The sequence below is a fragment of the Pipistrellus kuhlii genome, unplaced genomic scaffold (assembly GCF_014108245.1).
Source record: "Pipistrellus kuhlii isolate mPipKuh1 unplaced genomic scaffold, mPipKuh1.p scaffold_m20_p_1, whole genome shotgun sequence".
Classification (NCBI taxonomy): Eukaryota; Metazoa; Chordata; class Mammalia; order Chiroptera; family Vespertilionidae; genus Pipistrellus; species Pipistrellus kuhlii.
Genome location: NW_023425404.1, coordinates 116,494,864 through 116,522,827, shown reverse-complemented (window position 1 = coordinate 116,522,827; position 27,964 = coordinate 116,494,864). Strand labels below are relative to the sequence as shown.

At 39.7% G+C, this 27,964-nt stretch overlaps 2 protein-coding genes across 12 annotated transcripts in view; one reads left to right on the top strand and one right to left on the bottom strand.

Annotated features, from left to right (window-relative positions):
• DCLRE1C (DNA cross-link repair 1C) overlaps window positions 1-17,111 on the top strand; it is a 43,112-nt gene extending 26,001 nt beyond the window's left edge. For all 5 annotated transcript variants that reach the window (XM_036460590.2, XM_045588273.1, XM_045588270.1 and 2 more), the window contains 3 exons: window positions 10,645-10,733; window positions 11,557-11,651; window positions 15,111-17,111. In XM_036460590.2, coding sequence (XP_036316483.1) covers window positions 10,645-10,733; window positions 11,557-11,651; window positions 15,111-16,015 — 1,089 coding nt within the window. In that variant the 3' untranslated portion in view covers window positions 16,016-17,111. The remainder of the gene's footprint in view (window positions 1-10,644; window positions 10,734-11,556; window positions 11,652-15,110) is intronic.
• Window positions 17,112-23,799: 6,688 nt separating this feature from the next.
• The window catches only part of SUV39H2 (SUV39H2 histone lysine methyltransferase), a 39,778-nt gene continuing 35,613 nt past the window's right edge, over window positions 23,800-27,964 (bottom strand). For 6 of the 7 annotated variants that reach the window (XM_045588297.1, XM_045588290.1, XM_036460491.2 and 3 more), the window contains one exon: window positions 26,188-27,410. In XM_045588297.1, the coding sequence (XP_045444253.1) occupies window positions 27,327-27,410 (84 nt within the window). In that variant the 3' untranslated portion in view covers window positions 26,188-27,326. Of the gene's footprint in view, window positions 23,961-25,721; window positions 25,761-26,187; window positions 27,411-27,964 lie in introns of those variants that run through there. The other variant, XM_045588286.1, reaches the window with a different exon arrangement.

Genomic DNA, 27,964 nt, shown 5'->3' with positions numbered 1-27,964 from the left:
AAAATTGCAGTCACTTGCCGTGCACATTCCCATCTCACAGAAAAGGTTGCACAAGAGGTGTTTTGCCATTTCAGAGCATGAGCAGTTATTCTTTTTGCGGTCTATTTAATGCTGCATTTGGCATGTTTTTGTGCCTTTTGCTGATGATTTCACTGTTTAAAGTGCTGTCTAGTGTTCCTAAGTGTAAGAAGCTGGGATGTATCTAACGGAAAAAAAACATGTATTTAATAAGCCTCATTCATTCTGGCAGTGCTGCTGTTGGCCATCAATTCAATGTCAATTAACCAACAATATATTTTAAGTAAGGTATCGTTATTAAATTTTTTTTTAATTCATTTCAGAGAGTGTGGGAGAGGGAGAAACAAAAATGATGAGAGAGAATCATCGATTGGCTGCCTCCTCCACACCCCACACTGGGGATGGAGCCCGAACCCCAGCCATGTGTCCTGACCAGGAATCACACTGTGACCTCCTGGTTCATAGGTTGACCTTCAATCACGGAGCCACTCCAGTTGGGCAAATAAGGTATCTTTAAATAGAATCACACATAAAACAACGCAATCTATTGCTTGGTTGCCAAAAACACTGTGACCAGAGGTTCACAGAACCTAACCCTGCATTTCCCCTCGAAATAGTTGTTCAGTGTTGGCTAATTTAGGATTCATGGTAACGTTATAGAATACTAGAGGCCCAGTGCAGGAATTCTGGCACAGGTGGGGTCCCTTGGCCTGGCTGGTGATTGGGGTGGGGCCAATCAGGGCCACAGGAAGTTGGCTAGCCAGGGGGAATGGCGATAGGAGGTTGGCTATGGGAGTGCACTGACCACCAGGGGGCAGCTCCTGAGTTGAGCATCTACCCCCTGGTGATCAGTGTGTGTCATAGCGATCAATCGACTGGTCATTTAGTCACTTAGGCTTTTATATATATGGATTACTACTGTGAATAATGAAAAGGCATCATGTTGTACAAGTGAGAGGGGTTGCCCTAACTGTTGGGTGTCTTATCTCCTGTAGCCACTTCATCTCTAATTAGAATAAGTGAATTATTAGTGGTACAGGCTTGGCCTTACTTTCTTTCTTCTTACTCCCTTCAAAATCCTTCAATTAATACCAGCCTCAACTTTGGATTGATTATGCAAATCATACAGGTTGTAGGCAGCTAAATAATGGTTTCTGCTTGTATGCCTGCTCTGAAAATATTAAGGAAATTATTTATGAAAAATATCTGGAGAATGGATCTTTTTGTCTTTTCCCATCTTGATTAGGGTAGCCACCTTATTTTAATATGAAGTTATTGGTAATTCCCGGGTTCCTGCCTCCTTTGATTTGGTCCTTTATTTGAGAAAGTTGGATACTAATAATTACTTTATGCCTCAATCTCCCCATTTGCAGAAGGGAATAAATATATTTGTGTTCATTATCAGCTTTGCAATGGATAATTTTATTGAATGTTAAACTAGGTACTAGGCAAAGCAATTTACATGCTTTAGTTCATTTATACTTTTAGATGAAGAATTGAAGACTTAGAAACTTTAGGTAACTTGACTGAGATAGGCTCACCAAGATCGAGTAAGGTGAAGCTTGTTTGGCGTTGCAGAGATGTTTTGAGGAATGGTGACAAATTTCCTCTGTTTAGCATTCTGAGCTTTGCAGGAAATCAAGGTATTCATGAAATTTTGCATGTAGTTATACTTGTTTCAGTTATAATAAACTATTACAACAAATAAAGCAACCTCAAAGATGCAATTCCCTTGGTATTGCTAACAATTATGTAGGTGGAAAGAAGTATAATTCTTTTTTTTTTTTAATTAAATTTATTAGGGTGGCATTAGTTAATGGACTCATATAAGTTTCAAGTGCACATGTCTATGATATAAGATCTGTATATCGCATTATGTGACCACCATGCAAAGTCAAGCCATCTTCCATGACAATATATTAGGTCCCATTTTCACCTCCCGATTCCCACCCCCACCTCTTTCCCTCTGGTAACCACCATACTGTTGGTTGTATCTTTGAGTTTCAGTTTTATATCCCACATATGAGTGAAATGTATGGTTCTTAGCTTTTTCAGACTGACTTATTGAGCTTAGCATCATATTCTCAAGGTCTATCCATGCTATTGCAAATGGCAGTATAGATCTTTTCTTATGACTGAGTAGTATTCCATTGTATATATGTGCCACATCTTTTTTATAAAATCCTCTATTGCAGAACACTTGGGTTATATCCCTGTCTTGGCCACTATAAATAACTAGTGGTCCAGTGCATGAATTCATGCACATATTAGAAGGAATATTTTAATACCATTGTTCGCCCTTTCTCTATAATATAATCGTCAAACAAATTCATAATTGACAATAATAGATAGAAACACATGTGTGTGATTGGTGTTAGTGAGAGATTTATATGTATCATGCACGAATGAGTCAACTTAGCCTTTATAGATGTAAAATAAACTTGCTTAATTAGACCTTTTTGATTTAGCTAAACTTTTTCCAGCCAATGAAGCACCTCACCTTCTCTTCCAAGTAATTATCAGCAAAACAGCAGTAAATATAAACACAAAGCAGATTATTATTGTAGATCATGCAGGGAGAACAAAGGGTGAAATATTTAACTGCAGCTGTGTTTGTATTCTGCACAGTGAGAAAACCTGAAGTCATTTCCATGGTCCACCATTTCTTCTTTTCAGTCAGGTCAAGTTTCTAAACTTCCTAAATCTCTGTTTTCTGGCTAATGAAAAGAAAATAGGATTCTACCTAGTCTCCTGTCTACCTACTCCAGGACTTCTGTAAGATCAAATGAGATGAGGCATGGGAAAACACTTCATAGACATTTGGTTAAATTGTAAAATGTTTGCACCTTGATATAAGGGCTGAAGAAACTAAAAGGAGGCTAGTCGCCAGGGAGAGGAAGCCAGGCTTTGCTACATGACATTATTACCCAACATCCATGGTGACTGTTTCCGGGCTGTGCTGTGCCATTGGGTCTTAGCAGCATTAGCTGCAGTTTGGTGGGGTGTTGCTCCGGGTTGGGGCTGGGCCTGTGTCCCACTTGGGGGAAGCTGAATGTTGCTTTGTGGGTGCAGTGCCGTTACTCTGTAAATGGCCAGTGTGCGTCACGAGAGCTCCTGCATTGAGCATCTACCCCCTGGTGGTCAGTGCATGTCATAGTGACTGGTCGGATGGACACTTAGTGTATTAGCCACATATATATGTGCTGCAATGAACGTAGAGTTGCATACATCTTTGCAAATAAATTTTTTCATGTTTTTTTGGATGGATACCCAGGAGAAGGGTTGCTGGGTAATAACTCTATTCTTAAATTTTTAAAGAATCTTCAGGCTGTTTTCTCTAGTGGCTAAACCCGTCTACATTCTCACCAGCAGGGAATGAGGGTTCCCTTTTCTTCACAATCTTTCCAACACTTGTTACTGCTTGCCTTGTTGATAAAAGCCATTTTTACAGGTATGAGGTGGTATTTCATTATACTTTTGATTTGCATTTCCCTGATAGGTAGTGAAGTTGAACATCCTTTCATATATCTGTTGGTCATTGTATGTCTTCTTGGGAGAGGTGTCTACTCAGGTCTTCTGCCCATTTTTTAATTGGGTTGTTTGGTGTTGAGTTTTATCAGTTCTTTATTTATTTTGGATATTAACCCCTTGCTGTAGCTGTTTTTGCAAATATATCCCACTTGGTCAGTTGCCTTTTTGTTTTGTTGCTGGTTTCTTTAGCTATGCAGAAACTTTTTAATTTTATATAGTTCCATTCACTTATTTTTACCTTTACTTCCCTTGCCTTTGGAGTCAAATTCATAACACTTTACATATGATCAATGTCTATAAGTTTAGTACTTACGTTATCTTATATGTAATTTATTATTTCAGTTCTTATAGTTAGGTCTTTGATCTAATTTGAATCAATTTTTATACATGGGGACAAACTATAATCTAGTTTCATTTGTTTGTATGTGGCTTTCCAATTTTCTCAGCATCATTTATTAGAGAGGCTTTCTTTTCTCCATTGAGTGTTTGGCTCCTTTTGTCAAAAATTATTTGCTTATATACATGTGGTTTTCATTTCTGGGCTCTCAATCCTGTTCCATTGGTCCGTGTATCTGTTTTTCTGCCAATATCACTGTTCTGTAGTATAATTTGAAGTCAAGAAGTGTGATACCTCTGGTTTCATTCCTTTTTTCTCAGGATTGTTTTGGTTGCCCGGTGTCTTTTGTGGTTTCATATAAATCTGATTATCTTATGTTCTCTTTCTTTAAAAAATGGCATTTTGATGGGGATTGTATTAAATCTGTATATTGCTTTGGGTAATATGGCCATTTTTCCAATCTGTTACCCTATGTCTTTTGATTGGAGCATTTAATCCATTTACATTTAAAGTTATTATTGATAGGTACTTATTCGTCGCCATTTTTATTCTATACCCCAGTGTTGCTTCTTCGCTTCCTATTTATTTTTACAGTAGACCCTTTAGCATTTCTTACATTGCTGGTTTGGTGGTGATAAATTCCCTTAGTCTGTTTTTGTCTGTGAAGTTCCTGATTTTACCTTCAATTTTGATTGATAGCCTTGCTGGGTACAGTATTCTTGGATTTAGACCCTTCCTTTGCATGACTTTGTATATTTCATCCCATTCCCTTCTGGCCTGATGAGTTTCTGTGGAGAAATCAGTTGCTAGTCTGATGGGGTTTCCTTTATATGTAACTTTCTGTCTTTCTCTGGCTGCTTTTAAGATGCTTACTTTGTTGTTGGTGTTTGCCAATTTAATTATAATGTGCCTTGGCGTTGGTCTTTTGGGATTCATTTTGCTTGGGCCTCAGCAAGCTTCTTGTATTTGTGTGGTTTTTTTCTTCTCTATCTCAGGAAAGTTTTCTGTCATTATTTCTTCAAATTTTCTATGCCTTCCTCAGTTTCCTTTCCTTCTGGAACCCCTATTATTCTAATATTGTTTTGTTTTGTATTGTCCCAAAGTTCCCTTAGGCTCTCCTCCTGCTTTTTAATTTTTTCCCCCAGAAGCTGCTCTAATTGGGTATTTTTTTCCATCTTGTCTTCTAGCTCACTGATGCCATCCTCTTACTATTGAGTTCTTTACAGTAGCGATGTAATTTTTCATTTCTTCTTGGTTCTTCTTCATTTCCTCTTAGTTCTTACTCATATTGTCAAATTTGTCTTCCATTCTTTTTAGCCATCTTATGATCATTACTCTGAATTCTTGCTCTGGTAGGTTGCTTGCCTCTAACTTGTTTACTTCCTTTTCTGGTGATGCCTGCTTTTCTTTCATATGCGGACTCTTTCTTTGTCTCTCCATGATCTCTCTTTTCAGGATGTCTGGTTATATAGTTCTCTTTCTCCTTTTTGTCCTGCGGTGGAACGCTCCTTTGAGTCCAAGTGTTCGCGCCACCTGGTACCAGCTTTCTGGGGCTCACAGCTGCTTGGTGGTCACTGTGGCTGTGGATATTCAGGCCTCTGATAAGATCCACTTTTCCTTTAAAGATGGTCAGATTTCCCCATCCAAGCCTGTATGTAGCTCCTGCTTCTTGGATTTGAGGATTGAGCCCTTTCCAAAGGTTTAGAATGTTCTCTTCAACTCTTTGCTCAAAGAGACTCTCTGTTTCCTTCTCCCTCTTTCCTTCTAATTCTTATATTGCTTTTTCTGATAGAGCCATAGTTTTTATAGATTTCACTTTATTTTATTCCTCAAATCTCTTTTCTTCCCTCTGCATCATTACTAGATTTCTAGCTGTATTCTTTCCTCCATTTGGTCAGCTCCATTTCCTATGCTCTAGTTTATTCGGATCTCTCTTATTGAGTTCTTAATCTCCAGAATTTTTTTTTTTCTAATCCTTATTTGAGGATTTTTATTTTTCCTTATTGCTTTCAGAGAGAGTGAAAGGGAGGGGGAAGAGAGAAACTTTTATGTGAGGGAGACACATTCGTTGCCTTCTGCATACATCCCTACTGGGCCAGGTATCAAGCCTGTGACCAAGGTATGTGCCCTTGACCAGGAATCGAATCTGCAACCTTTCAGTGCGTGGGCCAATTCTCTAAGCACTGAGCAACTGACCAAGCCTGTTTCTTCTTGAAGGTTTCAATCTTTTTGGTAAAGTACACATTTTGTTTATTAATTTGTTTTCTGAGTTCATTAAATTTCCTGCATATTTTCAGAACTGCAACCTTGATTTCTGTCATTTCTATATCATATTTCCATGTGTTTATGCTTTCTGGAGATTTTTTAGTTTTCTTTCTGAGCTGCCTTGCTACCTAGGTATTCATGGCATTTGAGGAGTTCCTTTTCTATCTAAGAATCTATGTATGACTGGTACATCTCTAGATTACTATGAAGAGGTAATGGCACTGAATCATAAGTTCTTTAGTTGTGTGAAATCCCATATTGAATCCTGCTGCATCTCTGGCTGCCATCACTGTAGTGGAAATGTGTGGGTGTGGGGTTGACTGGTGGAACCTGTTGTCTTTTTGTTTTACCGTCCTGCTAATGGCAATCTCGGACCTTTATGGGGTACCCCCTTTGTCCTGACCAGGGACCAGTCACAGAGTACACCCTTTGCTCAGGAGAAATATTGATTCTGTAGTACAAGCATGTCAAACTCAAAAGGCTAAAATGGGCCAAATAAACAAGGTTTATTTATGTGGGCTGGAAAGAAAACAAAAAACAACAAAAAAAAGCTTCAATTTTCATAGAAATGTGTTTATTTTGATAGACATCTGAATACAAAAGGCTGAAATAAATATATTTAACATAAAATAGAACATTTAAAAAAATTAACATTTTTTCTTAAACTTACCAGCCACTGAATAACTGCACAAATAAGCATAACACAAATTAACCTATTTTTGTTCTCCAAAAGCTAAATATTTCCTGTTGTGCACACCAAACAAGTCAGTACAAGACTAATCACATGGCAATCAGCTGCTAAAATATTCACTGCTAGTATTAGCTGAGACAAACGGTGTACCTTCATGTAAGGCGCGTAAGGGAAATGAATGCAACACAGTTATAGTAATCAATCATTAGCGAACATTGTAGTTCATTACTAATTATGTATAACAGGATATTATAAAAATTAAGTTATAAAATTTTTATTAAAATGTTTCTTACCGTTATATTGGCTGGGCCGCAAAAATATTCGTTGTGGGTCACATGTGGCCTGTAGGCCACAAAATATTCATTGTGGAGAGGATCCAAGATGGCAGCTTAGGTAAACACATCTAAACTGCTGCTGTGCATAACAATTTCAAAACTACAACTAAAGGACAAAACATCTATCACCCAGAACCACGGGAAAGCTGGCTGAGTGGAAGCTCTACAACTAGACTGAAAGAGAAAGCATTTAGGGCACAAGCTCTGAAAAATTGAGCTATGGGGTCACGTGTGTGATACTGGCTGGCGGCGCACCTCAGCTGGCAGAGGGCGTTGTTTTCTTCAACCTGAAGAGAAGACAAGCTTCCGATCTCTCTGAAATCCAGTTTCTGGGGAGAAGCTGGACTGTCTGCCATCGGGTCGGAAAGTGAGGGTGGCGTGCTTGCAGAGCTGTGTGCAGGAATCACTGTTTGCTGTGCGGGGGCGCGAGACGTGGGGACTCAGAGAGGCAGAGACAGCTGAATGGCAGCCATTGCTGTTTGCCACACCCTAGCCTAGTGACGCCTGGAGACCCCGCCCTGTACAATCTACAAACACACTCATGCTCCAAGCAGCAGCTTTTGCATATGAATGCCCTTCTCTATTGCAGTTTAACCTAGCAAACTTGAAACCAGGTGCAGACAGCTCCAAAACCTCCAAGCTCCAAGCAGGGAAGAGAGGACTGTGGTTCTCACTGTAGCTCCTGCAGGGTGGCCTCAGACAGAAGCTGAACTGCAATCCATTGGAGATCCAGAAACAAGTGTATCTAGTGGTCAATGTGAAACATCAGATTTCAACTCCTCACATCCATAAGTGACACATTTGTGAGGCAGACTGAGTGAGCACCAAAGCCCCATTGAAACAAGGCCTGTCCCATAAGCATGTCTCCAGTGCAGCAGTTCTTCCATTATAGATACAGCAGGTCCTCACAGCCAATTGGCCAATTCACTTGATTTTTAGAGGTCAATTCTTCCCAGTGTACCAACAGCAATCAAGGCTTAACTACATTAAGACTTTGCACTCAGCCCACAAAGGGTGCACCAAGAGCAACCACCTTGGGTGATTGGGGAAGCAGAGCTACTGACCCCTATAGGTCACCTACCACACAAAGCCACTGCAGCAACACAGGGAGGCAGCCAAAATGAGGAGACACGAAGCATGTCACAAATGGGAGAGATGCAGGAAAGTAAACTAATGGATGACACACAGTTCAGAATCACATTTATAAGGTTACTTAAGAATCTTATAGAAACCACTGAGAAACTTGAAGAGACCTTCAAGGACCTTAATGAGAATCCCAAAAAAGTGGAAAAGTACTAGTCAGAAATTAAGCATACACTGTCCGAAATAAAGGATATATAGAAACTCAACTGTAGATCAACATATCCCAAGAGTCAAACCAAAGATGTGGAATATGAGGAAGCAAAATATACCCAACCAGAGAGGCAGAAAGAAAGAAGAATCCAATAGTGTAAGGAGCCTTTCGGGTGGCTTTAAGCATACCAACATCCAGATTTTTGGGGTGCCAGAAGAGAAAGAGCCGGATATTGAAGGCCTATTTGAAGAAATCATGACAGAAAAACTTCCTGGTGAAAGAAATATTCTTAAAAGTCCAGGAAGCACACAGAGCACCAAACAAGAGGAATCCAAAGAGGACCACACCAAGGCACATCATAATTAAAATGCCAAGGGCAAAAGACAGAGAGAATCTTAAAAGCAGCAAGAGAAAAATAGCTAGTTACCTACAAGGGAGTACCCATACGACTGTCAACTGATTTCTCAACAGAAACTATGCAGGCCAGATGAGAGTGGCAAGAAACATTCAAAGTGATGACAGCAAGAACCTACAACCAAGATTACTCTACCCAGCAAAGCTATCATTTAGAATTGAAGATCAGATAAAGAGCTTCACAGACAAGAAAAAGCTAAAGGAGTTCATCACCAGCAAACCAGGATTACATGAAATGATGAATGGTATACTTTAAGAAGAGGAAGAAGAAAAAGGTAAAGGTAAAAACTATGACAACAAAAAGACATCAAATACATACCTACCAACACGTGAATCTAAAAATCAAGTGAATAAAAAATCTGAAAAACAGAATAGACTGGTGATTATAACAGAATCAGTGACATAGAAAGGGAGTGGACTGACAATTCTCAGGGAGAAGGGGGTCTGAGGGGTGTGGGAAGAGATTGGACAAAAATCTTACACCTATGGATGAAGACAGTGGCAGGGGGTAAGGGCATGGGGTGGGGAATCAGGTGGAGGGGAGCTATGGGGGGAGGGAGAGGAGCACCTGTAATAATCTGAACAATAAAGATTATATATTTAAAAAAATATTGTGGGTCACATGTGGCCCGTGGGCTGCGAGTTTGACATGCTTGGTATAGTACCAGTTTTGTGTTTGCAGATAATGTGTTCTGCAACCCAATACCAAGGGAGGCGAGTTCTGGGAGGTTATAGAGCAGCAGGGCTTTGAGGCTTTGTTTCTCATTCTGAAATGCCAACCATCTGACAAACACAGCAGTACCCTAGTGCTGTATCCTTGCCCAAGTCTCTGCTCACTTCTGTGGGAATGCTCACCGAATCTCTGGTCCTCCTGGCTGAAGGAAGTGCCAGCCAAAACAGGACTCTTTCCCTCTCCAGGCTAAGTCCTGCTGTGAGCTCCCAGCTGCAGGGCTGAGCCCATGGCTAGTCTGAGCCCTTTTCACCACCCCCACCTCTGTTTGTTCCCTCTTGTTCACCTTTAGGTGAAGATCTATCACGTGTGCCTGTATGTTGAGTAGGGAATCCTTTGTTGAGTTATATCTGTTTAAATTGTTGACATTTCAAGGGGATCTCTCTCGCTGCCATTCCTCTGATGTTACTCAAGAAGTATAATTCTCAGACTTTGTTGTCTTATGTATGTTAGTACTCAGCTAATCTAATTTGAAGGGGATGTGTTAATGAATGCCTGACCTTAGATGCGGACACCAAGGTCATGAAAAAATACAGAATCATTTTTTGTTTTGTTAATCTTCACCCAAATATATTTAATATATTTTCCCATAGCTTTTTAGACATAGTTAAAAGGAGGGAGAAAGAGAGAAAAAACATCAATCTGAGACACATTGATGGATTGCCTCCCGCATGTGCCCCTTGAAGGAAAATCAAACCTGTGAGCCTTTGGTTGTGCCACCCAGCCAGAGCAATACAGAATCTTTGAATCCCAGTAATCAGTGATTGTTAGTTCCTTACTGTGGAACAGAACCACCTGAAGAATACAGAATCCCAGGCCCCGCTGACAGTGTTAAAGGGTCTTTGGGGTGAGGCTTGAGCATTGGGTACTTCTTTTTCCCAAGAGACCCCTAGGTGAGCTTCAGATGCTGCAAGCATTGAGAACCACAGCCATGCGTTTTCTGCTTTTCCCGTGGCCTCCATTTATTTGCCTCTCACGCCCAGATTTTTCAATTGAGATAATTGATCCATTTTATTTTCCTTCCTTTAGATTGAAGATTTCTTAAGCTATATCTGCCCTGTGAATGCATATCCAAATGTAATCCCATTGGGCACAACTGTGGATAAGGTTATAGAAATGTAAGTTGTTGCTACTTATGGAAGAACCTGTGTTATTGAATGGGATGGGTCCAAAGAATAGTTTCCAGCATGAGAACAGGGGCAAGGACTTAAAGTGACTGTGGCTGTGAATGAGTGTCTGGGTGGGAGCATAATGACTTTAAATAGGTTTGTTATATATAATCTTAAAGGTTTCTGTGAATTGGCATACAGAAGCAGACAGCATAAGGCCCTCAAAAAAGGGCAGGGCACCCTCAAATCTTATTTCTGTGCCCTTTTATATTTCATCTTCACTGAGTATTAGCTTTCAGCCTCTAGAAGGAAGTGATCAAATGTGTGAGATTCTTGCAAGAGATAAGTAAACGGAAGGGAAAACAGCTAGCTATATTGCACTGAAAAACAGAACGTGTCACTGTATTATTTTTTAGAATAGAAACCTGCTTTCCTGCAGTGCAAGAAAAGATGTTTTGCTTTCCCTCAACCCTACAATTAGATACTCACCAGATTGTATTAGCACTTTATTATATTGAAATGATTTTTAATTATTGGATATTTTTGTTGTTGTTGTTTTTACTGATTTTAGAGATAGAAACATTGATTGGTTGCCTCCCATAGACACCTGCCTGGGGCTCTAACCTGCAACGTGGGTACGTGCCCTGATCAGGAATTGAACCTGAGATCTTTAGGTATATAGAATGACACTTACCAAGTGAGCCTCACTGGCCAGGGCTGCTTTTCAATTTTTAAAAGTAATTACTATTTCCCCCATGGTCACATTTTTATAATCTCTATAAATGATGCTTACATCCCAGCAGGAAAAATAAATTATTCATATTCATTTCAGCTTAAAGCCTTTATGCCGATCTTCCCAAAGCACTGAGCCAAAGTACAAACCACTTGGAAAACTGAAGAGAGCTAGAACAACTCACCTAGACTCTGGTAAGAATGATGACCCTGGGGTCAGAAGTGTGGTTTTCCTACAAGACTGCTCTGGTGACAGTTGCATTGGGTAGAGGTAGGCCTGGGACTCACCGTCACTTAAACTTGTCACATGGTCTAAGGACATGCTTAGCTTTTCCATCTTCAGCCTTTAAAACCAGGCGTTCCATCTCCTTCATGGTTTAAAATAAGTGCCAAAGAGAACTGTGCCTGTATTGAATGTTCTCAGCTTTCTGGATACGTGCCCCATGGTTTGCATAGGCGAGTGGTCAGCAAACTGCGGCTCCCAAGACACATGTGGCTCTTTGGCCCCTTAAGTGTGGCTCTTCCACAAAATACCACGTGCGGGTGCACACGTACAATGCGAATGAAACTTCGTGGCCCATGCGTAGAAGTTGGTTTTTGGCCTGGGTGAGTCTATTTTGAAAAGTGGCCAAAGAGCCGCATGTGGCTCTCAAGCCTTGGTTTGTCAACCATTGGCATAGGCCATAGGAAAGGCTGTGCTATTATTGATAATTCTTTTTTTTTTTTTAATTCTTTATTGATTAAGGTAGTACTTATTTGTTGTCATTGTGCTATTAATTCTTGAACATTTCTTGCTCAGACTAATTGGTAGTGCTTTATATAAATGGATTTTCCTTATACTGTTCTACCTTCTTTCATTGCTACTTTCACTTTCCAGTGAAGATTAGAGAAAAAAAAGAAAAAAACAAAATTGAAGTGAACAATGATTAAAAAAATTCTTATACTAGTGGCCCACCAAAAATCAAGCATCATTTGGAAGGTACATAAAAGATAGAAATTATTAAGTTCACAAAATTTTTTTAAGATTCCTATTTCCAGTTAAGAAAGTAATGGGCTACTTTGAAATTCTCATCTGAAAAAACTAAAAGCAACATATTAGAAACTGGACATCAGACAATGAAGGCAGTGACACCTGAAAAAGGTGAAACAACCCTAAGATTGCCCTGGATTACTAGTTTTCAGGCAAAAGGGGATACCAAGGTAGAGCCCAAAATCAGCACCCCTGACTTGAGGGGAGATAGCTGGGAATTTGAGGAAGCCATGGTGGCTGGAGTCCCCAGAGGAGAAAGCAGTACAGAGTTGCTGCTCCCAACAGCTACGAGGAGCCCTGAGTATTCAGCATACTGATCAGTGCTTACTTGTGATGCAGTGGACCCCTTGAGGCCTGGGAAAGAATCACTGTAAACAGTGCCCAGAATGCACACAGTGCTAGGAACAGTGCCTATTCCCAACAGCCAGAATGGAACACCATAATTTACGGGGTGTTTTACTGTAAGAATACTGAGGACTTACCTCAGTGATGGGGAAAATTACAAAGATAAAAAGCAATATACAAAAGGCACAAACTTTACAAGTCCCTTAACCACATGCCAGAACAAAGCTTAAGAATATTTTTAGAAATCCCAAAATATACAGAATTTAATAAGGCCAAGTTCAGGATATATGGCATTCAATAAAAAATGATCAGACATGCAGGTGTGTGTGTGTGTGTGTGTGTGTGTGTGTGTGTGTAATACATCTTATACTAAGGAAGAAAGAGTGATTCTTTATTCATTTATATAAATATCCACCAAACTCAAAAGGGGTGGATATTGAACATGTTTAAAAAGCAACATTTTGTAGGCATGGAAATGGAACAGACTGACGATTTTCAGAGGGAAGAGGTGTGTATGTGTGTGTGTGTGTGTGTGTGTGTGTGTGTGTGTGTGAGTGGGGGGATGTGTGGGAAGAGATTAGGCAAAGATTTTATATGCATGTATGCAGTACCTATGGACACAGACAATAGGGTGGCATGGACCCGGAGTGGGTTGGGAACTGGGTGATAGGGAGATATAGAGGGGGGAAAAGAGGGACATCTGTAATAATCTCAAAAATAAAGATTAAAATTTTAAAAATAAATCCATGCCTTGTAGACTGATAATTATATATACCATAGACAGACATCTCAGTCACCTTCAGTCCTTTAGAAAAGGATAAGATAAATAGTTGCTTGTTTAAACAGTTTTTAATCAGAACACAGGACTTTGGGAATTGGGTTTGATACCTGGCTCTCTGCCTATCTATTTCATTTTATTTTTTAAAGATTTTTAAGGAGAGATGGAGAGAGAGTGTGAAACAATTGGCTGCCTCCTGCATGCTCCCTACTAGGGATTGAGCCTGCAACCTGGGTATTAGCCTTGACTGGGAACCAACTGGCAACCTTTTGTTGATTGGAATGATGCCCAACGAACTGAGCCACACTGGCTCACTAGTTTCTTGACCTAGGCATTATTACATACCTTCTCTGGGCCTATCTCCTCATTGATAAAATGGGAACTGGATGACAGTCTCTGTGGTCCACCTTTTTAGTAGCTTTGCAAACTAGCTTTTAGCTATATCATTTTATCACTGGGAAAATACTTAACTTTTTAAGAAGTAGGTAGTTATAAATTAACACTAGATTCAGCACTAGAACAAAAAGTGGCCTTGTGACCGAACATGTTGTTTATTTAGTATTTTGGTTAAAGTTGATCTAATCTGTGCCTTCCCCTAGTACAGTGGTCGCCAACCTTTTGGAGCTCTGGTCGGCAGCCTTGTGAACTAGCCAGCTCTGCTTGCTATAACAATAGATGTTTACTGCTCAGAGTTCTGTCCAAGATCAAGGTTCTGACAAGATTCAGTTCTTGGTGAGATGCCTCTTCCTGGCTTGTAGACAGATGCTTTCTCACTGTGTGCTCACAGAGCTTTCCTTTATACATGGGCACTGAGAAATCTGTCTTACTCTTTTCACCAGAATACTTATCCTGTCGTGTGGGTCCCATCCTCAGGAGCTCATCTAAACTTATCTTCTTACCTTTAATACCATCACATTGGGGATAGAGCTTCAAATTATGAATTTTGGGAGAACACATTCAGCTCATAACAAGCACAAAGTAGGTATCAATAAAATGTTTATAGTGGGAAAACTTTAGAAAATAATTAACTGTTGTCATATTAAATCAGCCAACTTGAGCATCTAGTATTTATAAACCTCTCTTCTAGTGTGAGTGATTCACTAACTGGCTGATGATTAGAATCAAGTGTGGAACTTTAAACAAATAAAGCAAAAATCAATTATTGGATCCTCCCTTAAGGAATACAATAGTTCTGGAATGAGATATAGAAGGCTGTGTTTTTTAAAAAGTTTTCCAGATAATGATCAACCAGGTTTGAAAACCACTAATACAGATATTGTGACCTTAATTTGGGGAACACAGGTCTATATTCTCTATTCACTGTCTGCATTGTAAGCTGAAGAGTGGTAAATTGTTCAGAATATCCCAAGAATAAGGGGCTTTTTAATTGCTCTTAGAAGAGTAAACTCCCAATTATTTGCAATTCCATGAATTAAAAACAGTTAAATGCTACAAATTGGCATTCTGTGTTTCTTCTAAATCCATTTTTTTGTCCCCTTAGAGGAAGAGGAGGAAAATGACCTCTTTGATGATCCTCTGCCCATACCTTTAAGGCACAAAGTTCCAAACCAACAAACTTGTCACCCTGAGGTATTTCCAATGACTGTAGTATCACAAAATCAGCCTGAAAATCCGAGACAAAGCACAGGATGCATCAAAGCAAAGAGCATGAAAACCTCTCTGTGGGCAAACTTTATAGACTGTGAAGAATCCAACAGTGACAGTGAAGAAGAATTACAAATCCCAGCCTCATGTCAAGGAGATCGGAGCCCTCCACACCAGCAAAAGACTGACACGGAAGTTCCACAGTGGGACGTATTCTTTAAAAGAAATGACGACGACACAGACTGCGGTTTGGAAAACTTCCCTTCCTCCGCAGAGGCGGGGGGTTCTCAGTCACCAAAGCTTTTCAGTGACTCTGATGGCGAGTCAACTCACATCTCTTCTCAGAATTCCTCTCAGTCTACACACATCTCAGAACAAGGAAGCCAAGGCTGGGGCAGCCAGTCTGACACTGTTTTGTTATCTTCCCAAGAGAGAAACGGGGGGGATATTACTTCCTTGAACAAAGGTAGCTGCAGACCAAGAGTCAAAGAGAATCTTCCTGCCTCTCAGATGGAACAAAATGTTCTTTGCCCAAAGGACACTTACTCTGAAGATGTAAATGTAGTTTTTAGTGCTGGAGAACCAACCACTGTAAGCAGTGGGAAACACATACCTCAGGAAAGAACATTGCTAACTCTTAGCACCAATCCAGATTCACAGAGCTCCTCTGATTTTGAAATTCCCTCAACTCCAGAAGCTGAGCTACCTAAACAAGAGCATTTACAGTATTTATATGAGAAACTGGCAACAGGTGAAAGCATAGTTCTTGAAAAAAGAAAAAGCTCACTCTTAGATACTTAAGAATTCATTCTAGAGCCACCACTGGAAAAAACCTATATATACCGAGAGGTAATAGAATCTTAATAAATCAAAATGCTCATCTAACCTAAAGGAAGGTAATAAAGAAGAAACAGGAACAAAAAATAGAGGGGGGGAAACAGAAAAGTCATAAGATGTGGTAGGACTAAATCCAAACAAATAATTACATTAAATGAAAATGGTCTATACACAACAGTGAAAAGATAGGAAAAAACAAAACCACCCAAGTGTATGCTGTCTATAAGAACTCACTTCACATGATATAGGTTGGTTAAAAGTAAAAGGATGAAAGATATACCATGTAAGCACTACTCAAGACAGGAGGAGTGGCTATAAAACGTGCAGTTCACCAAGAAGATATAATTTTAAATGTGTATGTACTTAACAGGTTCAAAATATAGTCATATCTTGAAGCTATTGCAGGTTAGTTCCAGACCTCTACAACAAAGCAAAAGTCTCAATAAAGCAAGTCACATGACATTTCTGGTTTCCTAGTGTACATAAAAGTTATGTTTACATTATATTGTAACTTATAATGTAATAGCACTATGTCTAAAAAACACAGACAAATAAAACAAAAAACCAGCATACCTTACTTTAAAAATACTTTATTGTTAAAAAAAACACAAATGCTATCGGCCGAACCTTTTGCTGGTGGAGGGGCTTGCCTTGACGTTAATGAGAATGCACTATTTGAGAAGTGCAATAAAATGAGGTATGCCTGTACAAAGCAGAAGCAACTGAAAGAGAAACCAATGTACGATTATAGCTGGAACTTTAACATTCCTTTCACAGTAACAATTAGCTTACAGAAAATCAGCAAGGATAGAGAAGACATGAATAGCACTGATCAATCAATTGGATTCAATTGATACTCAACCTAACAATAGAATACATGCTTTTCAAGAACATATGGGACATTCACCAAGATAGACCATATCATGGGTCATAGGAATACTTCAAATCGAAAGAATAAACTTGGTTGTTATTATAAACAGATGGCTATAGGAAAATTCAGCCCTGAACTTACCTCAAATGATGTTACACCACTTAAAAATAATTAAATGCCAAAAGTATATACATGTGTTCGGTGAGCCATTCAACTTTTCTCAAGTCCACCAATTGGATATGCTTTTGTAGTTACATGTATATTTAATAACACTTTACCATATTAATAAGCACTTTGGTATGTTGACATTTTATAGATAAGGGTAGCAAAAGCAGAGATTTAATTTAAAGCTAGTTTAAAGAGTCTCTACAACAATTTGCAGATCAATTATACTAACAATGATACACATTATTGCCATGCTGCTAGATGAATAGATCAATAAGTATTGGGTCCACAAGACTAATTAGGGATACAAGACTTAGTTAGTGGGAGAGGAAAATAAACGGAGTAATCAGAGGAAATAATGCTAAGAGGACCCAGGAAGCCAGCACTCTCATTTCTCCAGATGGGTATGTGTTAGGAGGGCAGATTTGCCTGTCCATTTACATGGGGGGGTGTGAGTGGGGGGAGAGGGAGAACGGGCACAAGAGGAGGATGAAGGGAAGAAACTGTTATGGTTAAGGGGTAGGGCTGAGAGTAAGGGCCTGATCATTTCTGATTAGTCTTTGAGGACATGTTGGGTCACAATTTTAGAGAAGTGTCTGTTCTAAATTATTCAGCAAGTTTTATTAATATGTAAATGTCCTAAATTACTCAGCAGTAAGTTTTATTAATATGTATGCCCTTGGGGAATGGTCTGAGCACAATAAGAAACCTAGGGCAAAGGAAGAAAGATACAAGGGGTTTTAAGGGATAACTGACCCACTTTTTTCTAGCTTGGCTGCTGCTCTAAGCTTTGGATGAAATACACTCTACAGACTTAGTTGAGGGGCAGCATTAGAGTCACTATAAGTCATTTCATTTTGTCCACCTCCCATCTGAGTGCTATTTCCTAAATTCCAAGTGAGTATAAAGTCTCTGGAAAAAGACCAATGAGGATTGCAAATCATTGGTTGAATAGAAACCCAGAGACTTCATATTTTATCTATAGCTCTAAAAATTATAATTCATTCTCATGAATCATGCAATAAATATACACATTTGTATATGCTGACACTTAAAGACTTCATCTTAATAGTATAGCTTGAGACCCAAGAAGGAAGAGGGTGTTCAAAACATGCCTGTAAACATTATTCTGAATATATTTTTATTCATAGCATTTTAAAATCACACCATCAATTTAATAGTATATACTGCCAAATTTTCATTGTTTTACATGTGAGTCGGGCATAATAAATGCCAACTAAATGAATTTAAGGACTAAAAGAACTAGAACAGTTTTTTAAAAATAAATCTTTATTGTTCAGATTATTACAATTGTTCCTCTTTTTCCCCCCATAGCTCCCCTCCACCCGGTTCTCACCCCACCCTCTGCCCTTACCTCCCCCCCCCATACTAGGTGTACAACTTTTGTCCACTCTTCCTGCACCTCACACAGCCCTTTCCCCCCAAGAACTGTCAGTCCACTCTCTATGCCCCTGATGATTCAATTCAATTATATTCACCAGTTTATTCTGTTCATCAGATTTTTATTCACTTGATTTTTACATTCACTTGTTGGTAGGTATGTATTTGATGTTTTTTTGTTGTTCAGAGTTTTTATCTTTACCTTTTTCTTCTTTTTCCTCTCAAAGTATACCCTTCAGCATTTCATGTAATCCTGGTTTGGTGGTGATGAACTCCTTTAGCTTTTTCTTGTCTTTGAAGCTCTTTATCTGACCTTCAATTCTGAATGATAGCTTTGCTGGGTAGAGTAATCTTGGTTGTAGGTTCTTGCTTTTCATCACTTTGAATATTTCTTGCCACACCCTTCTAACTTGCATAGTTTCTGTTGAGAAATCCTCTGAGTTGTATGGGTGTTCCCTTGTAGGTAACTATTTTTCTCTTGCTGGTTTTAATATTCTTTGTCTTTTGCCCTTGGCATTTTAATTATGATGTGTCTTGGTGTGGTCCTCTTTGGATTCCTTTTGTTTGGGGTTCTGTGTGCTTCCTGAACTTGTAAGTCTATTTCTTTCACCAGGTGGGGGAAGTTTTCTGTCATTATTTCTTCAAATAGGTTTTCAGTATCTTGCTCTCTCTCTCCTTCTGGCACCCCCATAATTCTGATGTTGGTACACTTGAAAGTTGTCCCAGAGGCTCATTACACTATCCTCACACTTTTGGATTCTTTTTTCTTTATGGTTTTCCGTTTGGGTATTTTATTTTTTTTATTTTTTTTTTGCTTCTTTGTATTTCAAATCTTTGACTTGATTCTTGTGATCCTCTAGTCTGCTGTTGGATTTCCATATATTATTTTTTATTTCAGTCAATGTATACTTTATAGTTGGTCCTTTTTCATATCCTCGGGGGTCTTGCTAAATTTATATAACCATTGTTTTGAACTCTATATCCAGTCATATGCTTTCCTCCATTTCTTTCATTTGTGATGTTTGTCTCCACATTTTGGCTGCTTCCCTGAGTTGATAGAGTGGCTTTGTGTGCTAGGTATCCTATAGGGCCCAATGGCTCAGCCTCCCCAGTTACCTGAGGTGCACACTCTTGGTGCATCCCTTTGTGGTCTGTGTGCACAGTCTTGTACAATAGTTAAACCTTGATTATTATTGGTATCAGTGGGAAGAATTGACCTCTGGGCCAATTGGCTGGTAGAATCAGCTGTGTCTACACCGGAAGTAGTTCTGTGCTGGAGACATTCTTATGGGAAAAGACTTGCAAAAGCCTCTGTGCTTAGCTTGAATGGGATGAAGTCTCAGGGTGGAGCAGACAGCATTGGTTTCCTGACAGCTCTGCCCTAATAGGCCCTGGGTCTCAGTGTCTCTTGGTAATTAATGCAAGCACCTTTGAGAGAAACCCGCCCTCGTGTTCCAGTTGCTTCCAGACAGTCCAGTTTTTCCCCGAATGAGTTGGTCCCCAGTCTTGCCCAAAACTGGAGTTCAGTGCAGTCGGGAGCTTTTGTCTCCTTCCTGCTTGAGAAAGCCAGCCACATACTCAGTTGCCTGCCCTGTCCATGCGCATGTGCCTCGGTACCTCTGCCTTCCGCAGTTCCTCTGAGTCTCAGTGTGCTTTTCTCTTTCCTGACAGTCCAGCTTCACCTAGTATGAGTCCGGGTCAACAGAATCTCACCCGGAACTGGATTTTAGCGCAGTTGGAAACTTTGTCTCCCTCTGCTTGAGAAAACCAGCCACATACTCAGTTGCTAGTCCTCACGTGCATGTGCACGTCTCAGTACCTCTGACTCCTGCAGCTCCTCTGAGTCTCAGTGTGCTTTTCTCTTTCCTTCTAGTTGTAGAATTTCCACTCAGTGACCCTTGCTATGGTTCTGGATGATGTCCGTTTTGTCTTTTAGTTGTAGTTTTGAAACTGTTGTGTGAGGCAGCAGTTTATGTGTTTACCTATGCCGCCATCTTGGTTTCTCCCTAGAACAGTTTGATCAAAATACTTGTAGTGATCACAAAAAATGTTAAAGTACAGCTTTATGCAGTTGACCCTTGAACATGGGGACCCTCAAGTCAAACCTGTGTTGTTCAAGGGTCACTGTATAAACCTGTAATTTAAACATCAGTACAGGTTTATATTCTGTACCAAAGGTATAGAATAATTACATATAATACATATGTTGCTTACTCTGTGATAATGCTTAATTCTCTCACACTTTTTTAAATTTATTTTTTAAATCTTTAATGTTCATATTATTACAAATGTTCCTCTTTTTCCCCCCCTTCCATTGCTCTCCTCCACTAGGTTCCCACCCCAGCCTCTGTCCTTTCCCCACCCCCCATTGTCCTCATCCATAGGTGCACAGTTTATGTTCAGTCTCTTCCCCCATCCCCCTCTCCCCTTTTCCCCAAGAATCATCAATTCACTCCCTTTCCATACCTCTGATTCTATTATATTCAACAGTTAATATTGTTCATCAGATTTTTTTTAATTTCCTTGGTTTTTAGATTCACTTGTTGATAGTTACGTATTTGTTGTTCAAAATTTTTATCTTTATTTACTTTCTCTTCCGAAAGAACCCCCTTCAGCAATTCATATAATTCTGGTTTGGTGGTGATAAACTCTTTTAGCTTTTTTTTATTAGTGAAGCTCTTTATCTGGCCTTCGATTCTGAGTGATAGCTTTGCTGGATAGATTATCTTTGGCTGTAGGTTCTTACTATTCATCACCTTGAATATTTCTTGCCATTCCCGTCTGGCCTGCATGGTTTCTGTTGAAAAATCAGTTGACAATCGTATAGGTGCTCCTTTATAGGTAACTACCTGCTTTGCTCTTGCTGCTTTTAATATTCTTTGTCTTTTGCTCTTGGAATTTTAATTATGATTTGTCTTGGTATGGTCTTATTTGGATTCCTTTTGTTTGGAGTTCTGTGTGCCTCCTGGACTTGTAAGTCTAATTCTTTCACCAGGTGGGGGAAGTTTTCTGTCACTATTTCTTTCAGTATGTTTCCGATATCTTGCTCTCTCTCATCTTTTGGGACCCCCATAATTCTGATGTTGGTTCGCTTGAAGTTCGCTTGTCCCAGAGGTTTCTTACATTATCTTCAATTTTCTGGATTCTCTTGCCTTCTTGCTTCTGCGGAGGAGTGTCTTCTGGCTCTTTATGTTCCAAATCTTTGACTTGATTCTTGCGGTCTTCCATTCTGTTTTTAGGACTCTGTATAATATTTTTTATTTCAGACAATGTATTCTTTGTTTCTTGTTGATCCCTTATTATTTCTTTTTTTTTTTTTTTTTTTTTTTTTTTTTTTTTTATATTTTATTGATTTTGTACAGAGAGGAAGGGGGAGAGATAGAGAGCTAGAAACATCAATGAGAGAGAGTCATCGATCAGCTGCCTCTTGCACACCCCTACTGGGGATATGCCCGCAACCAAGGTACATGCCCTTGACCGGAATCGAACCCGGGTCCCTTCAGTCCCCAAGCCAACGCTCTATCCATTGAGCCAAACCGGTTTCGGCTGATCCCTTATTATTTCTTGTTGATCCCTTATTATTTCTAGTTGATCCCTTTTCATATCCTCATAGGTCTCGTTTACTTTATTGGCCTTTTCTAGGAGATTCTTGAACAACCTTATAAGTGTGGTTTTGAACTCTATATCCAGTTGCTTTTTGTCCTCCATTTCTTTCATTTGTGATTATTTCATTGTCTTGGCATTTTCGCCGCTTCCCTGATGGGGCGGAGTTTCAGGGTGGAGCCTATAGGCTTGGCTTCCATCAGCCACGCCCTATGCGGTTCCTGAATCTCAGGGTCCTTCAGTACTCGCTGCAAGCACCTCTGAGAGAAAGGTGTCCTTGATTTTCGCCTGCTACCAAACAGTGTGGGCTCATTTCAGTTGGAAGTGGGGCTGGAGGTAGCGTTCAGAGCAGTCTAGAGCCCCTATCTCCTTCCCGCCAGGGCAATCCTGCGGCACAGCCAACCGTCCCTTCTCTGTGCGCAATGTGTGCGCCTCCGGGACCTCCTTTCGCCGCTCCCCTGGGGTTCCGCCTTATAGCCCAGCTCCCTCTGTTTGAGCCTGGGTCCCCAGGGTCTGGCCTAGAACTGAGGTTCAAAGGAGTTGGAACTGGGGCCCAGCACAGTCCGGAGCCTGTCTCCTTCCCACCAGGGCAATCTGGCAGCAGAGTCAACAGTCCATCCTCTGCGCACATTGTGCGTGCCTCCGGGACTGCCTCTCTGTGCGCCGCGTGTCTCCATACCTTAGGCTCTTACAGCTCCTCTGCTCTTCCTCTGGTTTTCTCCTTGCTTCTCGTTGTAGAATTTCCAGTCAGTCGACTTTCCTGTAATTCTGGGTAATGTCCATTTTATATTTTAGTTGTATTTTATTGAAATTGTTGTGTGCAGCTGTGGCTAGGTGTTTACCTGTGCAGCCATCTTGGATTCTCCTTCTCTCACACTTTTAATCCTCACAACACCCTTTGAAGTATTCTATTAATAAAAGCCCAATATACAAATTGTCCCCTCCACCAGGAGTTCAACTGGGAGTTCAGCCAGGGGTGGGCACAGCCCACCAACCACCCACAGCCCTTCCCATGGCTGACCAGGCAGGCAGGCCGGACCCCACCTGTGCATGAATTCGTGCACCAGGCCTCTAGTGTAAATACATTCATTATTCCTATTCAAAGATGAGGAGGTTAAGGCACAGAGAGGTTGGTTTACATAGGTAGTACAGGTTGAAGCTAGGCAATTCAGTCCCAAGTCCATGCTTTTAATCACTATGCAATAAGGCCCCTCAAAAAGAGCTCAACAGTGAGCAGGATTAGGCAGTGACTACTTGATGTTTTACTTCAGGAACTAGAAAGTACTAGAAAGGCAAAAAAAGTGTCAAAATGCCAAGATACATCGCAGAAGAAATCCATTGGCTAGTCCCATTTGCCTTAGAGATGAATCCAAGGCTTAGAAGTTCATTTAAACTCATAGTTTAAATTTATTTTTTTAAAAAGTATGCCTGAAGTTGTTAATTAAATTTAGGAATAGTTTACTGGGTGATCTTGGGCATGTTAATATTACTTAATCAGTCTAAAATATTTCCTTTGGTGTACTATAGAGATGACAGCACCAAACTCATAGATTTGAGTACATATAAAGGCCTAAGACTTGCTCAAGGAATATTTCTTAGCTCTAATTCTAAAATTCCTTTACAGTTCTAGGCATTACTTAGTGAAACTAGTTTAAATATTTGATAATAATGCTCAAACAATTTCGAGAAATATCCATTCACATTATGCTAAGTGTAAAATTATAGTTTAATATCCAAATGCATGAACCATGACAACAATAAACTGTTTAAAACAAAATCTAACATTTTAAGGAATGCTATATAAACCTTTGGTTAATCTCAACAGCAGGTAGTCAGGAATACATCAGTATTTTGTATCCTTTTTATAGTCTGGAAAAGAGTAAAATATTCAGAAACAAAGGTAACCCATGATAAATAGAAAATCAAATGTCTAAATTTATTTGCTAAAAAAACCCTACTGAAACCCTATCTAATAAAAGAGTAACATGCAAATTAACAATCCACTATACCCACCAGCCACACCCACCAGCCAATCAGGAGCAAATATGCAAATAAACCCAACCAAAATGGCTACAGCCACAGAGAGCAGAAGGGAGGCTTGGGTTTCCCAGGCGATGGAGGAAGCCAAGCTTCCCGCCTGCCCTTGCCAGCCTAGGCCTCCAGTCAAGGATATAAAGTTTCAATTATAGAAGGTAAACAAATCCAAACAAATAGTGGCAGCCATGGAACTGGAAATGAGGGGGTTAGGGTTGCCCCCGGCAATGGAGGAAGCCAAACTTTCCACATACCCTCTGCTTAAGGCTACAAAGTTTCAATTGTAGAAGATAAATAAACCCCAGATACCAGGGCCTCTGTTTGGGTTGCCAGGGGGCATGGCCAGCCTGCAAATCACCACAGGCCCCTCACCCAGGCTGCCCCACACCCGAAGGGAACCCCTACCCTGATTGGGACATTCTTCAGGGCAAACCAGGTGGCCTCCACCATGCACTAGGTCTCTATCCTATCTAATAAAAGAGTAATATGCAGATTGACCATCATGGCAACCACAAGACTGCTGCCCCCATGTGGACACAATATGGCCACCACAAGATGGCTAGCAGGAAAGGTAGTCTGGAGGGACCAGGCTAGCAGAGGAGGGAATTTGGAAGTGACCGGGCATGCAGGGAAGAGCAGGTGGGAGGACCCAGGCCTGCAGTGGAGAGCAGTTGAGGGGGACCAGGACTGCAGTGGAAAGCAGTTGGGTGGGAAGGGGGAGACCAGGCCTGCAGGGGAGGGCAGTTAGGGGTGACCAGGCTGGCAGAAGAGGGAAGTTGGGGATGACCGGACCTCAAGGAAAGGACAATTTGGGGGGGACCCAGGCCTGCAGTAGAGAGCAGTTGGAGTGGGGGGTGGGGACCAAGCCTGCAGGGGAGGGCATTTAGGGCAAACAGGCTAGCAGGGGAGCTGTTAGGCATCAATCAAGCTGGCAGGGGTGTAGTTAGGGGGTGATCAGGCTGGCAGGCAGAAGCAGTTAGGGGCAATCAAGCAGTTGGAAGCCAGCAGTCCTGGATTGTGAGAGGGATGTCCGACCCCACTGGGCATCCCTCAAGGGGTCCCAGATGGGAGAGGGTGCAGGCTGGGCTGAGGGACATCCCCCCCACACACACGTGCACGAATTTCGTGCATCGGGCTTTTAGTATAAGAATAATAAGTGCTGTATAGATTTTGCATATATGGAAAAACCTGAGATTACCAATTGTGTATTACAATCTTCATCTGTAGAAACCGAAAACAATGGTATTAATATTACTTCTACAGTGGATTAACTGACAGTTTAAACTTAATGTAAATACTACCACTGAATATTTGCTTTATATTGAGAGAAAAAATTATGACAACTTAGGAAACTAATGTAAAAAAGCTAAATGTTAATTTTTCTACCAGAGTTCAGCTATTTAATAATATAAGGGTAACACAGGTAATTAAAATCTCAAAGCCCATTCAATTTCTATTAATAACAATACAGTTGCCTGAAAATAACCATTTTCCCTTTGCCCTCCTGTTTTATATTTTTAACACAAAAAGTAGACAAGATTAAGTAGGCAGTGAAATAGACTTTAAAAAAAATGAAAATCACATCTTTAAACTTACCAATTATAATTCAAAGAATGCTTGGCCAAGGGGAGCAACCTGTAAAATCAATGATGCTCTCTCAACACTGATATCATGCCATTTTTTTTTTTTTCACACCTTCTGCAAATTTTGGTTAGCAAATATACTCTGAAGTTCTAAACATGTAAACAATTTACCCTATATTATGAAAAAATAAAGCCATAATAGCAATATAATAATTAAATGTAGCTTCCCCCCCAAAAGAAAAGGTTAGAAATTAAGATATTTTAAATACAAATATTTTTTTAAAAAGTAAATATTTAAAATGCTGCATTCTTGAAATCAGTTCAATTTACTAAAGCTTATTTTACATCCTTAAAGCCTAGGGCAATGAGCTAGATTTATTTGCTGCCTTGCTTTTATGTTGAACACCAGGATTAGAAAACCCAGAATCAGAAAGAAATAACAATAAAAAACCCAGAATCAGAAAGAGATGAAAACACCATTTTGAGGTTTTACTATGTAGGAAAGTAAACAAAACCAACAATGAATATATTCCATTTCAGTCTTTATAGTTCAAGTAATAAATGGTCTTATAATTCAGGCACACACTTTGGCCAAGCCAAGTTTAGCTTTGTCACATTTTAAAAACTCACATATAAAATAGGTATCATTTCAAAAATATAGATTATTTTTAAAGAAGATCTTGTAGAAAATATAAAAATAGTTAAATTTCATAGAAAGGAAATGTTCAAAACAGCCTTATATTCAGAAAGTGTTATGTGAATGTTATATTAAGTACAGCTGCTCTCAGGGGGAATCTCCAAATTTATGTTTTTGAAAAAGATCCTTAAAGCACCCCATTGCCCTTGCCTGGTACTCCCCCCCCCAAAAAAAAACAAAAACAAAACCTTCTTGCTCCCATTGCTGTGTCATTTCCAAGAGGCATTAATGACCAACTATTCTAGAATTTTAGAACTTTTGGAAGATTTTTCTCCTATAGGATTACTGGTTCAAATAATGGTCTAAGTTGCTTCAAAATATGAAATAAACCTGTAATTTTTTTCACATTTAATTTTAGACCTTAAATTTCAGTATCATTAAGATCTCAATGTTTTAATGAAAGATGTAGAAAACAGGGTATAATTCAGTATCACCTATTTGTCTCCAACACAAGTAACAATATTTATAGTAATAAATAAACAGGAACAACATAACAAAAATAGAACTTTACTAGTTCTCTAAATTCAAGGTATATAGCAAATTGAATGTTTGATCTTAGTGATCGTGACATTATCAGTTTAACACTTAAAACACTGAAGGAGGCATTTTTCTATTCACACAGACTTCTTAAGTATGTATATTCTGACCTATAGTAGTATTCCTTTCTTTGGTATCTATCCACTAATTAGGTATATTTCAAATTGGTCTATGTGACCTTGCGCTCCTCTCTTCAGAAGCATCAATGATGCATTTAGCCAATAGTTTGAAACAGGAATTGTAAATTAACATAGTATATAATCTTGATAATATGAAAAGAGTCCCAAATATTTATTTTTAAAAATGTTAACATTAGTAAAAAACAAAACTACATTTATCCTCAGCTCTATTTCCTGAAAATTCAGTTGAGGTAACCTCTGCAAGTCATAGCTCCACATTTGCACACAGTTCTGACTCTCTTTTTAGCCGGGCCGTAGTCAGTAGAGTCTGAAGATATATCTCCAGAACCTGAATATGTAGAGAAAGAAATACAGGAGAAAGATAGTTAAGGCAATTCAGAATGAGTTTCAAATTTTCTATCAGCATTAAATAAGTGTGAATATTCACAGAGAAATCATTATGAATTGTCTTGAAAGGATGGTCGAGGCCAGTGGTCGGAAAACCGCGGCTCACAAGCCACATGCGGTTCTTTGGCTTCTTGAGTATGGCTCGGTGTTAGAACCACTTCTTCAAAATAGACTTGCCTAGGCCGAAAACCATCTTCTGCACATGGGCCATGAAGTTTCAATCACACTGTATGTGCACGCCTGCACATGGTATTTTGTGAAAGAGCCACACTCAAGGTGCCAAAAAGCCGCATGTGGCTCGCAAGCCACGGTTTACAGACCACTGGTGTAGGCTAATAAGAGGTAAAGTTTATGTTATTAGCCCATATTTATGAGAATAGATTTCTGAAATGATGCAACTTTCTGGGAAAATACAATACACAATTATTCATTTCATACATAATATAAGAGCCATAAATAAAATCAGGTAGTAATAATATGTAAAAGGCATCATGC